The sequence below is a fragment of the Fusarium pseudograminearum genome, chromosome 2 (assembly GCF_000303195.2).
Source record: "Fusarium pseudograminearum CS3096 chromosome 2, whole genome shotgun sequence".
Classification (NCBI taxonomy): domain Eukaryota; kingdom Fungi; phylum Ascomycota; class Sordariomycetes; order Hypocreales; family Nectriaceae; genus Fusarium; species Fusarium pseudograminearum.
Window position 1 is genome coordinate 7,948,260 of NC_031952.1, and position 16,045 is coordinate 7,964,304.

At 49.9% G+C, this 16,045-nt stretch overlaps 6 protein-coding genes across 6 annotated transcripts; 2 read left to right on the forward strand and 4 right to left on the reverse strand.

Annotated features, from left to right (window-relative positions):
* Positions 1–574: 574 nt before the first annotated feature.
* Positions 575–2,952, forward strand: FPSE_10231 (uncharacterized protein; the record flags this gene model as incomplete). The annotated part of the gene is made up of 2 exons (XM_009263348.1): positions 575–739; positions 793–2,952. The coding sequence occupies 2 exons, from the start codon at positions 575–577 to the stop codon at positions 2,950–2,952; spliced, it is 2,325 nt and encodes a 774-aa protein (XP_009261623.1).
* Positions 2,953–4,871: 1,919 nt separating this feature from the next.
* Positions 4,872–6,987, forward strand: FPSE_10232 (uncharacterized protein; the record flags this gene model as incomplete). The annotated part of the gene is made up of 5 exons (XM_009263349.1): positions 4,872–5,068; positions 5,116–5,715; positions 5,767–6,018; positions 6,074–6,602; positions 6,655–6,987. 5 exons carry the CDS (start codon positions 4,872–4,874, stop codon positions 6,985–6,987), a joined length of 1,911 nt encoding a protein of 636 aa, XP_009261624.1.
* Positions 6,988–7,182: 195 nt separating this feature from the next.
* FPSE_10233 (uncharacterized protein) lies at positions 7,183–8,179 on the reverse strand (the record flags this gene model as incomplete). The annotated part of the gene is made up of 2 exons (XM_009263350.1): positions 7,183–8,071; positions 8,121–8,179. 2 exons carry the CDS (start codon positions 8,177–8,179, stop codon positions 7,183–7,185), a joined length of 948 nt encoding a protein of 315 aa, XP_009261625.1.
* A 345-nt stretch (positions 8,180–8,524) lies between these two features.
* FPSE_10234 (uncharacterized protein) lies at positions 8,525–9,895 on the reverse strand (the record flags this gene model as incomplete). The annotated part of the gene is made up of 1 exon (XM_009263351.1): positions 8,525–9,895. One exon carries the CDS (start codon positions 9,893–9,895, stop codon positions 8,525–8,527), a length of 1,371 nt encoding a protein of 456 aa, XP_009261626.1.
* Positions 9,896–10,207: 312 nt separating this feature from the next.
* On the reverse strand, positions 10,208–10,687 carry FPSE_10235 (uncharacterized protein; the record flags this gene model as incomplete). Its single annotated transcript, XM_009263352.1, has 1 exon — positions 10,208–10,687. One exon carries the CDS (start codon positions 10,685–10,687, stop codon positions 10,208–10,210), a length of 480 nt encoding a protein of 159 aa, XP_009261627.1.
* A 2,128-nt stretch (positions 10,688–12,815) lies between these two features.
* FPSE_10236 (uncharacterized protein) lies at positions 12,816–15,763 on the reverse strand (the record flags this gene model as incomplete). The annotated part of the gene is made up of 3 exons (XM_009263353.1): positions 12,816–13,175; positions 13,227–15,576; positions 15,675–15,763. The coding sequence occupies 3 exons, from the start codon at positions 15,761–15,763 to the stop codon at positions 12,816–12,818; spliced, it is 2,799 nt and encodes a 932-aa protein (XP_009261628.1).
* Between the last annotated feature and the right edge of the window lie 282 nt (positions 15,764–16,045).

Here is a 16,045-nt window from a genome sequence, read left to right on the forward strand (position 1 = left end):
CCCCCCCCCCCCCTGGCCCTTGGCCCTGGACAAGAGCTTTCCCTCTCCTTTTCGTTAATATCGACCCTATCCACTTCTGCAATCACCCTCACTTCAGTCACTCCTTTTGCTCTTCTGGAACCTGGACCCTCTGGGACGATCTCATCTCCTTGATTGACGTTTATTCTCATCGTCGTCTTGAATAATTCTATTCTCTCCATTTACATCCCCTCCTTCTCGACATCCCATTGTTCTGTTCAGTCCATCGTTACTTTACTTCATCCCAACCAAGAACACCGCCACTATATCTCCTCCTACAATTAAACCTCTAGCAGGACAACCTTACAACCCGCCTATCGCTAAACAATTGCTCTGCACACCAACCCACAACCTTCGTTCATCGTCTTCACCAGTAACTTCGCCCATCTGAATGCTCCGGTAACTCGATACTTAGCTCTTTGATAGAGCTTATCGTCTCCGGCCTGGTTTAGGTATACTCCAACGCCCGCCGGCAAATATCGAGAACCCCAGGACCCCGACTCCTCGCGTGTCACTGCATCTCGACAATAGAGTGTCTCGATCAAACCTCGACATCATGACTGTTCCAAGTGATTTGACCCACCGGGGTGCAAACGGCCAGCATCTTTCTCTCGAGGATCGATTTGAAGTTTTGAAGGAAATTGGTGATGGTAGCTTCGGTAGCGTCGTCCTGGGTAGAGTCCGGACGGCTGGTGCCAACGTTGCCCGCCGAGGCACAGTGGTAAGCCGATACGATGTGTACCCTACTGTGTGACAGTTGCTAACCAATTCCAGGTTGCCATCAAGACTATGAAGAAGACTTTTGAGTCTCTGCAACCATGCTTGGAGCTTCGTGAAGTCGTCTTCCTACGCACACTACCACACCACCCTCACCTTGTTCCCGCTCTTGACATCTTCCTGGACCCCTACTCTAAGAAGCTCCATATCGCCATGGAGTACATGGAGGGTAACTTGTACCAACTGATGAAGGCTCGCGACCACAAGTGTCTTGACAACGGTAGCGTCAAGAGCATTCTCTACCAGATCATGCAGGGTCTGGAACACATCCACTCACACCACTTCTTCCACCGCGACATCAAGCCCGAAAACATTCTTGTCACAACATCCGGCCACAATGATGCTGGCAACACCTTCCGACGATACTCTTCTCTCGTTACTCCGCCTTCAACCCCACCCACATACACCGTCAAGATCGCCGATTTTGGTCTCGCCCGTGAGACACACTCCAAGCTTCCCTACACCACATACGTCTCAACAAGATGGTACCGTGCTCCCGAGGTCCTCCTACGAGCGGGAGAGTACTCCGCTCCTGTCGATATCTGGGCCGTTGGTGCTATGGCTGTTGAGATTGCCACGCTGAAGCCGCTCTTCCCTGGTGGAAACGAGGTGGACCAAGTTTGGCGAGTTTGTGAGATCATGGGTAGCCCAGGTAACTGGTACAACAAGTCAGGCAACCGAGTCGGTGGAGGCGATTGGCGTGACGGCACAAGGTTGGCTGGCAAGCTGGGTTTCTCTTTCCCCAAGATGGCCCCTCATGCCATGGACACCATTCTGCAAACACCGCAGTGGCCTGCGTCTCTGGCTCAGTTCGTTACCTGGTGTTTGATGTGGGACCCCAAGAACCGCCCGACTTCGTCACAAGCTATCGCCCACGAATACTTTGTCGATGCCGTTGATCCTACTCGACCCAAGTCATCAGCTTCCCGAATCCTGGGCCGCAAGCAGTCCGATCTCAGCCGAAGCAGCAAGGAGGCCTCTACTACCCCAACTTCCGTCAAGCAATCTTGGTTCCGCAAGTCCCTTATCGGCCGTTCTGAGAGCACCGACCTGGCCACCATGCAGACACAAACAAAGGAGCCTGCTGGTCCTCGTCCTGCCCCTGAACCTGCCGCCGCAAAGGCCCGCCCTGCCGCCGGAAAGAGAGCTACTTGGACAAACGGCCCTTCAAACGTGGCGCCCATGCCCATCCTTCCCACTGCGCGGCCAATCTCGCCAATCCCTGATGCTGTAAATGCCCGCGCCAACAATGCCTACGACGACGCTTACGCTAATGGACATGGCCAGGGGAAGACCAAGAAACTTGGCCGACAGCTCTCTGTCGCTTCAAGCACAAACAACTACACAGAAATGCATCGGCAACAAGCCGAACGGGCTCTCAATGGGAATTCTGGCCTCGCCTCCCCTCCGAGTGGACAGAAGGAGAGCTTCTTTTCACATCTCCGAAAGCGTGCGAGGCGGTTCTCGGGACGACATCAGACCCCCGTCTCACCCTCCTATGATGACGACGACCTGGAGGCCCAGGTTGGATGTGGCCCTTGGGGTAGCAACCGGTCGTCCATGGTTATCGACCAATCGCAACAACCGGCTCCCGTTCCCAAGTCCGAGGTCTACGAATCTCTTGACAAGGCCCTCCGAGATGTTCAGACCAACCTCGATTCGAGACCTCCCGTTCCGCCCGCTCACCAGGTCTCGCCTACCAGCACCCTCAAGCGACATCACTCGCTACCTCAACAACAAGCCCGGTCAGTAGACAACCTGATCGGTGCTGCACGGGGTGGTCCCATCTCTAGCCGTACACGACGAGCCCAAGCGACTCATGGTGTGCATCAGTACGAGGCTCCTGATGAGGAGGAAGAGCTCATGGATGAGGCCATGACAACAACACAAAGAGCCATGAAGCGAATGGAACAAAACCAAAATAAGCCGCTTCGACAATCGGCTAGCAACATTGGGTTAATGAACCCATACCCCACTCCCTCGCCTTCAGCGAACGGCAACCAAGTGTTGTTCGCCGATGGGCAAGCTATTACTCCCAAGCCTCTTGATCTAAACAAGAGGACTGATCAGTACAAGTGGCCCACGCCGCCGTATGAGGAGAGCGAATGGGCAGCGTCGGCATCAGCCAGTATTTGGGCTGCTGGCAGTCGCATTTAGGATTAAAAATCTGGGCGCAACCTGTTACGATTACGTCCAGCGGCGTGGAAAAGTTATTTTGATATCAACTCGCATGGTCATGGTGTTTGGGTGTTGGGTTACGATATGGAACCCTTTTTTTTCTTTATCTTTTTTTACCATCGTTGCAACGTGGGCGGTTTTTGACTTTTGGGCATATTGGCTTGACTATACATACTTTATTCCCCCTTCTCTTCAGCACGCTCGACGCTTCACCAAATACCCGGCCGGAATTTACGCCGCCTTTGCACATACTATTATTATTATCTCTTCGCAATCTCTCTCCCTTTTCGCAACCGTTTGCTCTTGTTTTTATTTCGTATACCTTGAGTATCAAATACCCCTATAGACCACAGGCGAGCGCAGCCGCAGCAATCTGCTTGAAGCAATATCACATACCACTCAATCCATTTCTTTCCTTTGTCTCACTATATATAAGAAGGGGAAACGGAGTCTTGGGTTCTTGGGCTGAATATGACCGGCCATTTCTCTTTGTCATATTAGGTTGTCTCTGCTTGGTGGATGGACAAAAAAGGGTCAACAGGACGCCTCTTGGGAGATGGACAGGAAGAAGTCATCATTTGCGTTGCGTATTGGAGGATGTATAAAAGGTCGTCATTGCGTATTTACCAGTCGCCATTCTCAGTCGATGTGTTGGGAGATTGCCAACCGAATAGAATTGAGTTTTTACAGTCTATCTAGGATGCCAGAACCCAGTTTGCGATTTGATGATGAGAGAACTGTATATAATTATCATTATACCCGGCAACAAGAGGTGGAATGCCATGATATGAGGAGGAATCACAGGGTTAATTAAGGAAAAATAACAAAACAATTACCGTTTCATCTTATCATACTACTGCTATACATTGTGACGTTTTACGATGGTGAGTGAGTCGCCACACACGTGCATTGTGACATATCCTGGGATGACTTTGATGATGATTTGATAGAAATGGTCCTTTGGTGACGAGTGAAGAATGTTGAAGGTCTCATAAATCTATCTTGAAGGAAGGTTTCGGTCTCCCTTTATGAGTGAGAGATATGGTTGGGATACGGATACTCCGCAGTGAGGCAACATTTGTAACAAGCGGGGAGGCAACCGAATTAATTAGGCTGACGATGGGAGATGAGGTGGCTTGAGTAGTGAGGTTAGTTAGTTATTGCATTGAGAATGATGACAAGCATGCATGGTATTATTTGCACAGCATTATTCAGACCATGTACAAGAACAAGCAAATACACAGGTTTCACCGTTGGGGTATCGTCGTATTGTCATTGGCATTGTTTAATGGATGAAACCGATTGAAGTTTCTGTCTATAGTTGATCTGATATGTGACCGTATACTGAGATGGGATGAGATGAAATCAGTCCGACGTCACGTGGTTAAAGGAACATCACGACGCTTACCTTAGGCAGCACTCTAACAAGTCAAGCCAAGAACTGACGACAAAAGCTGTGAGTGGCCATTACGAAACAAGAGACGATCTCTTCTCTGTACCTCCTTTAAAAACGTGTTACACGATCTCTCCTTTTTTCTTCTTTTCTTTCAGGATTAGTTTGCGATTCTTGAAAGTTTGTTTTTTCTATTCGTCTGAGATCGAACCGTAACGGTAGACGTTTCACCAGTCAGCGACGAGGCAAACCAGTTGAAGGATGAGTTGAGGCGCAGTGAGATTTGAAAAAGAGAGAGAAAGAAAAATATCTTGAAATATCTACTCTCATATTGGACTAGGATATTTCTTGAACCTCATCCTCATCTATCATCTCACCAAAGAACAAAAACGGTCAGCCATCAATCTCACGCGGGGGAGGGGTAAAACGGTTGTTAGACTCATGATAAAACGGACTGGCTTGGCTTAAGACTCGACTTGTTTAGCAAAAGGAAATCACCGTCATCATGAGTCTCAATCTCCCAATCCGACAAAGCACAAGTAGTCAGCGCAATCGCGATAGTCGCAATAACTACTTCAACAGTTATACACCGCCAAGCTCCACAGAAGCTATCAATGGCCCTGTTAGGGAGTTGGTGAGAGAGCAGACGCCTCTAAACGACCGCTTGATCGTTGGTGTTGATTTCGGTACTACTTTCTCTGGGTAAGTATCGCAATTCTAAAGATTATGTGAGATACTGACCCTCGTAGTGTCGCTGCTGTATACACTTCCACCCCTGATGATATAGAAATCATCAAGACATGGCCAGGCGGCAATGGCATCACCTCGGACAAAGTCCCGACTGAGATCGCCTACAGCTACCCTCCCAATGCACCCCAAGGAACTGAACCAACTGTGAAATGGGGTTTCCAGTTTAAGCCCGAGGAGTCTCGTCTGCGCTGCATCAAGCTCTTCCTCGACCGCTCGCAGAAACTCCCCTTTTACGTCAGCCCTCTCGACACTGCTGCTCAGCTGAAGCGTTTCAACAAGAATGTTGTTGACGCTGTGAGCGACTACTTGACCCAGGTTTATAAGCATACCATGGATACCCTCACGCGTCGCTACGGAGAGTCGTTTATGGCGTCGACAAAGGTTGAGTTTGTCTTGACGTGTCCAGCTGTTTGGAGTGATGCGGCCAAGAATACGACGCTGCAAGCTGCTGAGAGAGCGGGTATGGGGTCCAGATCTGAGATCCAGATGATTAGTGAACCTGAAGCTGCTGCTGTGTATACACTCAAGGCGATCCAACCTAATCACCTCAACGTGGGCGATAACTTTATCGTTTGTGACGCTGGAGGCGGTACCGTTGAGTGAGTTGACTTTACTCCATTGAAACATTTCCAGGCACTAACAGTTTGAAGTTTGATTGCGTACAAGATTATCTCTCTCAAGCCACTCAGAGTTGAGGAGTCTGCAGTTGGAACAGGAGGGTTGTGCGGAAGTGCCTTTTTGAACTATCGCTTTGAAGAGCATGTTAGAGGCCGTCTTGGTCAAACACGCTTTGACGAGATGAAGAGTAAGAAGGGAAAGACGTGGCAAATGGGCCTTCGATACTTTGAGGAGTTTGTTAAACGAAACTTTAACGAGGATGAACACCAGGAAGTCAACGTTCCGTATGTATACCCCACTGAACCTTTTATTCTGAATATTGCTAATGTTTCTTTCTAGTTTCCCTGGTCTTCCAGACGATGAAGAAGCTGGGCTGGACTCGGGCTTCTTGGTCATGACGGCAGAGCAGGTCAAAGACATTTTCGAACCCGTAGTAAAAGAAGTCTGCGATCTTGTCCAAGGCCAGGTCTCAGGTCTTCGATCAAAGGGCGGCATCGTATCCGGCATCGTGCTGGTGGGAGGCTTTGGCCAGAGCGACTACCTGTACCGTCGTCTCAAGTCTCACTTTACAAGCGCCGCTCCGCCTCCGTACAGCGAGCGGCCTACGCACGCCAATGCCAACTCTACGCAGGAGACGGGCTCTATTGAAGTGATGCAGCCTGTGTATGCCTGGACGGCGGTTGTACGTGGTGCTGTTTTGAGAGGATTGGAGGGTAACATGGTCATTTCTCGTAAGTCGAGGATGCACTATGGAACTTCGTATGCGACTGTGTATGATGAGGATAAGCATTCGGTTAGTGAGCGGTACTGGTCTCCTTTGTGGGAGCGATGGATGGTATCTGACCGAATGCAATGGCACATCGCCAAGGTACGTCTCCTTTTTACGTCCTATCAATTGTATAGTTACTGACATATCCCAGGGCGAGGCTTTATCACCGCTTGCCCCGATCGCATTCCATTACACACGTAACTTCCGCCCTGGCCAATCCCTCATCGTCACAGATGACTTGATAGCGTGCGACGCCGACGAGCCTCCTGCAGCATACACGAGGGATCTAATCCACGTATGTACCCTCACGACAGACCTCAACGCCGTTCCGAGAAGTCTGTTTACGAGGTTGACGACCACGAGGGGAGTTGAGTTTGATAATCTAGATTTTACACTAGAGATGAGGGTTGAGAGTGCGGGACTGGGCTTTGAGTTGAAGGTTGATGGAGTGCGGTATGGAAGGGTCGAGGCTGAGTTTCACTAAGAGATGGATATTGGATGGGATAGTATATAACGATTGGGTTTTGGGTTAGACTATGATAAATAAACTCACTGTGTACTCCATATAATGGTCTTGGTATAACCTCATCTTTGTCTGTAGCTACTGAGCATGCAATGCAGAACCCAACTTTAGCTTCCTCTCTATGCAACCCACAGGCGCCATGTCTTTCATGATAAGTTACACATCAGACTCCATCGGCACGGGAATCTCTCTTCTCAACCTCTTCTGAATCTCCTCAAAATCCCCTTCATTCTCCTTCGTGATAAACCCCCTCCTCACAAGGAAATCAATCATGACAGGACAAACATTCGGCTTAAACTCCCCCTTCAACATCCTCTCAACAACTTCTCCGCAACCCATCAGCACAAATTCTTCCACCTCGTCATCGCCAGGCCGCGGAACCACATCTCTCGGCATCTCCAAGTCAAACACATAGATGATATCTGAGTGGAACAGCTTCGACTTGGCGTTGATGTTGGCTAGCGTGATGGCGCCCGCGGGCTCGACATGTGTCGATACTAAGTTTGGCGGAAGGCAGGCTTCTTCTGTGGACTCGGCTTTGATGCAAGCGAGTGGTGTGTCACTGGCTTTTATACCGCCGGCTACGGTGCTGTCTAGAAGACTTGGGTAGCTGAACAGATGGCGACTTCGTCTCGCAACCCAGATCTTGATCTCTCCATCATTTTCACGGACATATCCCGTTAAGTGAGCACCGCGTGTAGCAATACCGAACAGAGGAGCAGCGAATCTCTCAACCTGGACGAAACTCCTAGCGCCGACTATACGGAAGTACTCGCTGTGTTCCTTGTGAAGAATAGGAAACAGATCGTCGTCGATAGCTTTGTCAACGGCTTCTTGAAACGCTGCATTGGCGTGTTCTGTGAGCGATGAAGAAGATGGTGGCGAGGTCAGCGTTACGGTACGGGCTGAGTGGTCGATGGTGAAGGTGTTGGGCCATGGCATGAGGGATACTGTGGCGGGGAGGATGAAGCCATGGGGACGAGGGTCTGGAGAGAGGAAGAGACGGTAGTAAGGGTCAAAGTTGGATTCAAAGTCTAAAGGGGCGCTGGGATTGTTAGAGATAGTGTAGATATGGGTTGTATAGAGAGACTTACTTGTCGATATCGGTGATGAGATGGATGAGTTTGCGGGACGATGAAGTTGAGGCTGTCATGGTGGGAAAGATTTTGAGGATGGGTAGTATGAGTCCTCAATGATAGGGGCGTCTTTTCTCTTTGAGTGATGGAGGGTTGTTGTTGAAAGGGAAGTTGATGAGTGGATTGGAGTCACGACTAAGTGGGTGGAGTTAATGTGAAGCCAAATCTGCATGTGGAAATATATGCAACCAGTGAATGGATTGATGTCCAAGTACAAGCCAATAACACCCATAAAACGAACAAGCCCGATATTGAACATTTACTCTTATATATCAAGTAACAACTAGTTTACCAGTTTAGGCATTTTCTAAACCTCTCTACTTTTTAGTTGAGATCTATCTCCCCTTCTCAGTCTATTAGACCTATTCCTCTTCATCCTCACCAAACAACTCATCCATATCCATAGCCTCGAGCGTAGTCTCAAGAACCTTTTTACATCTCGCTCTATAATCCAGCGCCAACTGCTGATTCCTCGTCAAATCCCCTCCACCAACAACTTCCACATCCGTCTCTAGTAGCCTCTCCAGCTCCTGCATCACCTTGTGCTGGATAATAGCCGCTGTCTGCTGCATAAACATCCGTCCGTCCTCACTGACCTGTCCACTGAAGAACTTGTTCTGTTGCTCCTGCTCTGAGCCCTCACAGATGAACTGCGCGCGCTGCTCGGGCGGTGCGAGAGTGCAGAAGATGTCCCACACCATGTCGTGCTGAACATGCTGGAAGGCGCCGAGTACGGATGTGGATTCTTTAAGTTTTACGGCTTGTTTGGTTCGTGCGAGGAGGGAGCTGGCGTGTCGGATAGGGCGGAGCGAGATGTAATACTCTTCTGTAGCTTCACCCTGAGCGGGTTGACGCTTTCGCACGTGGACATAGTCATTGTGCAACTCTTCTGTCTCGGGGAGCATGAATCCGTAACCAAGTAGTAGCTCGGCGTTTGTCTTCATGCTGTAGTTATTGAAGATCTGCTCTCCTGGCTGATACGCCTTTCCGACCTTGAGACTGCAGTCGTTGCTCTTTTCGTCACGCTCCCATCGTACTTGAGTGGTCATGTCGTGGTTTCCCACGTCAAAGAGCGGCATGAGAACAGAAAAGTCGTCCAGTTTGACGTTTTCGGGGAGACGTTGTTGGTCTTCTAGTCCTAGAACAAGGCTTGGTCGGAAACTTCTGCTAGAAAAGATGCTGTACGCCCACTGATATAGTGGTAGAGTGAACTGTTTTAGAAGCTCAGGCTCCCAATCGTCCCTGTCCAAAAGATCACAACCAGCTCTGAACTCGCGCATGACATTGGCTTTTATGTTGGCGACACCAACCTCGATATTCGTCCCTTCAAAAAGCTCTGCATCCTCATCAGGCCAAAAGGGTGGAAGAGACCACGAATCAACGTCGTTTGGTTGCGGGAGAGCCTGTATATACGGCGTCCAGAAAGACTCTCTGAGAAGAAAGTGCTTGATGAGAACGAAGCGTCCAATGACATGAGGCGGAGTCTTGGCCAGAAAATTCGAGCTAAAGGGTTTCGGATCGTCACGTCCGGGAAGAGTGTTGAGATAGGAGAGAGTTAGAGAGGGAGGGATGCTGACGATTGTGTCAAAGGGCGATGTAGGTGCTGTTGCGCAGAATGAGAGGCCTGTTTCGGGCAAGTGAGAGACTTGTACTGAAGGGTTGATGGTGGCGCCGTTGGAAGTTGCCCATTGCACGAGTGCGGCTGCACGTTCTGAGGGAGAAGAAGAGGTCATTGTGAGGTTTATTTGTTTGTATGAATAGTATGAAAAAGAGTGAGGGTTGTTGATATAAACAAGTTGATTTGGTTGATATTATTTGTGCCCCACATCGAAAAGTGGAAGAACAAACCACAAAGTGACGTCTACAGACTTGAATGGTCACTGTAAGCACATTTAGAAGCAATATTTATAGGCATACTTTTGGTGGTTTGTACCATACATACATTATAATTTTGAAACTCATGAGGAACGATCTACTCTAAACAAGACTCTACATGTCCAGCATGTAGACTACACACTTACCTACTTACCCTCCTAGATACCTCTTCATACCCTCGACCTAAAGTTTCTCAAAACAGGATACGCATCCTGTCCATCGCCAATCCACTTGATAACACTCTTACCCATCCTGACATCCCTGACATCCTCCATGTCCATCAACTCATCCGCCGCAAACCCATAGAACAGCATCATGTGCTCCTCGCCCTCTCCCAAGCTATCAACAGTCAGTCTCAGCTGCGAATTCATGAGGATGATACTCGTGAGCTTCATGTGCTTCTGATGTCCTTCACCCGAGACCTTTTCCCGGAGAGCTCGGCGCCACTGGGTTACAGCCTGGTGCGCCTTGTCCTGGATGACTGTCCAGTGGGAGTTTGCGTCGTCGAGGGGGTTGTTGGGCCATTGGATCCAGGGGACGAGGAGGGCGACCATGATGTTTCGGTTGGGGTTGTCGAAGCCGCGGTGCCAGCAGATGAAGTTGTTGTCCTGTGGACGGGGCCATTGGAAGGTGAAGTAGGAGGAAGACATTTTGACTGTTGTGTTAGTTGTGCTTTTGATTGGAACGGGTTTGTATGTATGGGAATTGATAACATTGTAAAAGGAATAGATATCTGTTTTATACGTACGACATGTGAATGTACACTCGCTGTATCAAGTGTGTTGTTCAGAATAGTTCAACAAAGCCATATTGAGATGTTCATCAACACTTGTGTTCCTGCTAGAGTGATGAAGAGAACAGACCCGAACAGTTCAGTTGAGTCTACGGCCAGATCCATACCAAGACTGTTCATAATAGGTAACAATAACCATTATGTTTTATTGTGCCTTCTTGTCCGTGACAACTCTATCAAATCATGTTCAGTTCCTTTGGATGTAGAAACCAAAAACCAGCCATTAAGGGCAATTGCCAATTAGTCACCAATTTCTAGGTCCTTTACAGGGTAACCAATCCCTAAACCCGTAGGCGTGTCCCCGTCTACAGTGTAAATACCTTAACGAGGCGAACAAAAAAGCCCAGTATCCTTCCCCCACCAAAAAAAGAGAAAGCCCACCCTCGTTAAACCCCCCAAATTTCAGTCTGCAAAGAAAAAAAGAAAAGAAAAAATCACCAACCGACAGACAGAAACATCAATGTTTATGCAACATACAACATCGATTCAACCTCTATTATTACGGCCTTGAATCAGGCGTCTCCGACCATTCGTATCTGACCATTTCATACAGTAAGTATCTTGTCAAGGTAGGTATGTATGGTCTCTTTCTCTTTGTCTGCTGACCTTCCTCTCAACCCCGCCTTGACGGATCATACGCCCTCTATCTGCTTCCCATCAACCACAGCACAAAGAACTCGTTGATATGCATTGATACATTGCTTTTACCATATTTACAAGATAGAGATCGTCGAGAGTCTTGTTCGCGATATCTTCACTTTGTATTCCAACTCGCCCATTTTACCATCTACTCATCGCTTTACCACCTCTTCTCTCCCATGGCCTTATCAAACAGCCTTCAGCTCATCACCCAACTTCCTCTCCTCTCTCCCTTTTCACGTTCATCACTCTCTGATTCACTCACTACCTCCATCTCACTATTACGCCTTCTCATACAATTTCAAACGAGTCCATCACATCCTTCCTTTTCATCACGGAATTGACACACTTGATGCCTCAGGATTCTCCTCCCTCCACACAAGGCTGCCTCGCGCCCACTCAGGGCCTATGAGGCATCATCCTTGTGCAAATAACCAAAGACAGAGTTCACTCTATCCTCAAACAGAGCCTACCAGGTTCAAGTACCAGTAATGTCCATCATCAACCCCGCTGGCTGGTCGTATTGCAACATTACATTCTCAGTCGCGTCCAAGTCGCTCGTTGGATCCTTCACACCTACATCAACCTTGCGTGACCGAAGTCTCCCAGCACGACACAACATGTACACATACAAACACGCAGCGCCACAAAGCCGAGACTCGCCATGGCACTGGAACGACTTGGCCAAGGTTCGCTTCACGCCCATCACCAGCAAACAGTAGCTGCTAGAGCCACAACAATGACACGGCATTGACCGTGGATTCAGCGCACATACAGCACATCGCATCACATCACCACTATCATCACGACACAAAGTTCTGAAGTTGATTTATTTTATACATTCGACACAGCACACCCCCGATAAGCGGTACTTGGATGCCCACTGCGTCCACCCACTTATATGGATATCATCAATGAGAAGTATCCGTAGTGCTGTCACCGTTTCCGCTCGCTTGGGTATCTCCCCAAAATCTTCATCGCTAGCTCCCAAACTACCTCGATACTTTCTCCCACCAGAAAGTCTTTCCCTCTAGCGATGCACCCTATCTCTCTGCTCGTGCGTCGCGACTTGCTGGCTCACAGAGACCAAGAGATACTGGGGAACCGTCACGACGTCTTCATTACCAATCTCATCAGCCTTGGCTTGCGCCTGCCTCGCCCGAGGCGGTATCGTCGATTATTGTCGACCATACAGCGCCACTCCTTTGAGCAAGCATGGCACCTGGTGTAGCCATATGGCTGGGTATAATGGTGCCTCATGCTCTCCGGCCGACTCAGCTACGGCGCTCCCAAAAAGGAAGTCATACAACTCATACAATCCGTCCATCAGTCGACGTCATCTGTCTTTACTCCTCCTCCGAATCCGATTCATCACTGGATTCGGCGGTGGGTGTAGGGGCTTGCAGCACAGGCTGGGCGTCTCCGGGCTCTTGGCCAGGTCTGTACAGATCGCGAAGGCCGCGAAGCTGTGCTATGCGCTCTTCCTGCTCCCGAGCACTCATGGGCTTATTCTTTTTGGGCTTCGCTGATGTTGACGAAGTCTTAGAGTGCTTAGGAGGCGCCGCTCGGGATGCCTCCGGAGAAGATGGCACATTCGAGTCCTTGCCAAATCCTGGGAGCACCTTCCTACACAGCTCCCAGAGCTTGAGTAATGCCTCGTGGCTAAGCTGGTCAATATCCAGTTCCAGCTCTCCGTCATTGTTCTCCTAAAGAAATGTTAGCATTGCTCGATGCTGTGAGACGCCGTCGGTACTTACGTTTTGGCCTGTGTCCCGCTTGATGATATCGATAGCACGATCGAGTTGTGCACCGTCAAGGTCGTTGATGGCCGAAGCAATCAAATCCTTATCTGCGGCTGTCAGAGTCTTCTTGGTGGCAGCCTTCTTGGTACCACTGGGCTTCTTAGGATGGGGCAGAGTTCCGCTGGGCTTGCGAGGCACAGAGCCACTGGGCTTGGGCTTGCTAGGCTTGGCGGCCTTTTTGGCGGGCTTGTCTGGATTCTTTGCCCGATGCTGACTGAGAGCTTGCTTCGCCTTGAGAAGACTATTCTGTACAACGTTGACTATAGTCTGCTGAATGTGAATCATGCTTTCATTGGGCACTTCAGCGGCGTATAAGTCGGTAAGCTTACTGCTCTCTTCTCGCAGCTTCGCCTCCAGGTCATGCACTTCCTTGGTCGGGTTGGCACCAGGCGGGCCTGCGGCTTCAACAGCATCGCCCTCAGCTTCATCCTCATCTTCATCCTCGTCATCACTGCCATTGGGGGCTGGAGCATTGGCCTTGGCATACCTAGCCAGCCATGCATCTTTCTCCTTCATCAGACCATTGTAGTATCCTTCCAACTGGGAGGCTACGTAGGATACCGCGTTTCCTTGGTCGACACTGCCGTTGAAGGTGTAGCAGTTGGTAAAGATCAGCCGCACATTCTTGTCAAAGTCCTTGACACTGGTTATTTCACCATTCTTCAGCATCCGGGAAACCTTGTTCAGATCCATAGGTTTCTTGATGATGGAGTAATAGTGGGGGATGTTCAACCCTTCGGCATCAACAGGGTCCATGAACCAGGAATTGAGGGCAGTGTTCTTTGGGTGCATGATGTCGCTCAATACCTCCTCGGAAAACTGCAACTCAGGCTTGAGCTTCTTACGCGAAGGCTTTGTTGTGTAGTCGATATCCTTGGACTTGGGAGCACGAACAGTTCTCTTGGGACGGTCACCTTCAGTTGCATTGGAAGCACGACGCAGTTCTGAGGCCGCCGCTGCTGCAGCAGCAACCTCTTGCGACTCGTGCCTTGGCTTTGACGACACACTCTCGGCAGCAGGACTCGTGCCTGGTCCGACAGATGGCTTACGGGCGACAGTGTCGCCCAGGGAGCTGATGCGCGGCTCGCGAGGAGGCTTTGGCTTAGGGGCAGACTTGGGCTTGACCATCTCTTCCGCAGGGATTTGGATGATGTTTTCCCAAATGTCTCGAATGGCGTTGAACGCAGAAGTCGTTACCTCATGTAAAGTGCCATTGAACGTTTGAGTGTTGTCATACATGAGAGCCAAATCATTTTGGAAGTCACCAATGGTGGTGTAAACGGCATCGCGCAGAGTTCGGTCAATCTCGGACAAGTCAGTAGGCTTGTCGATTTTGGACAGATAGCTATCGGCGAGCTGTGGCCACAACTTTGCGACAGAATCTTTGAAGTGTCCACCTGATTTGGTCTTCTTCACACGTCCAAGCACCTTGCGGAACTCGCGTCGCTGATGATTGGTGAGCTTCTGGTCCTTGTATTCTTTGTTGTTCCACAGCTCAAGGCCAGAGAAGCGTGAAATTTCCTGCTCAGGAGCCGACTCGTTAGGAATTGTTTCGGTCTTGGTAACGGGCAGCATAGCGTCGGCCGGTTCCTCTGACTTGGGCTCTGTCTTGGCTCGTTTGGGCGCAGGTTCATCTGCGGAGTCCTCTTCGCGTTCGCGTGCGACTTTAGAGCTAGCGGAAACGTCAAGGGCCGGCGCATCTTGCATTGACACTTCGGTGGATGGCTTGGGGGCGTCAATATCATTGCTGTCAACAGAAGGCTTAGGGCCATCGGCATCATTGCCATCGATCGCAAGCTGAGACAGACTGGTGGGCTGCTCATCAGCCTCGGAGGTAATCGCTTCAGCATCTTTTGACGCGGTCGCCTTGTCATCAGTTGCGTCTGTGTTCTCAGGTGCATCAGAAGGCTTCTCTGTCATATCAACGTCCTTGACGTCTTCCTCGACGGGGGGTTTAGTAGATTCGTCTTGTGCAGGCTTGTCATCTTGAGGTTTGTCTGAAGGTGAAGCGTCTGCCATGTCGACATCCTCCGATGCAGCAACTGGCTTATCTTCAGCAGGTTTAGGTTCGTCCGACTCCTTATCGCCCAGCTCTTTTGCCTGGTCGACACTGTCCGACTTGTTCTCGCTCTCTACAGCATCTTCCTTGGGTGGAGATGGAGATGCCTTCTTCTCATCACTATCCGCCATCTCGACATCGTTACTCACGCCGTTCTCGACTGGGTGATCCTCGGTCTTGTCGTTGTCGTTGCCGTTTACTGTTGTGGGTTCAGGCGCGTCGGTTGGCTTATCAGGAGTCGCATGTCTGGTAGCAACAAAGTCAGCGAATGCTGGGAAAGATGAGACTGCATCGCGACGATGTGGTAACACATCGCGCTCCAGCAAGACTGAGGGGCAACTTACCCGTTGACTTCGGACTTGTGTTCCTTCTCTGCGGTGACATCACGCGACGGAGAATCGGCGGCGGGGGCATCTGGGGTGGGTGAAGCCATAATGGCTGGTCGCGATAAATGCGCGTCAATATAAGTGTAACTTAGTTGACCCGATGCGACATGAAATAGCGATGCGTTTACGTATCAAGGTGAGTCGTAGGTTATTCGAGAGGTAGGCGATGTGATTTTGATGCGCGATGGAGATGGTTGGGTGGAGACTTTGGAATGGGGGCGCGTCGCGCAATTGCGAGTTTGAAGAAAGGCGGGGAGTCGCGATCTTTTATGCGCTTCTCTGCTTTGGAATTTTTGGCGGCCTAGCGGCAGGTGGTGGGCAGGCGCAAG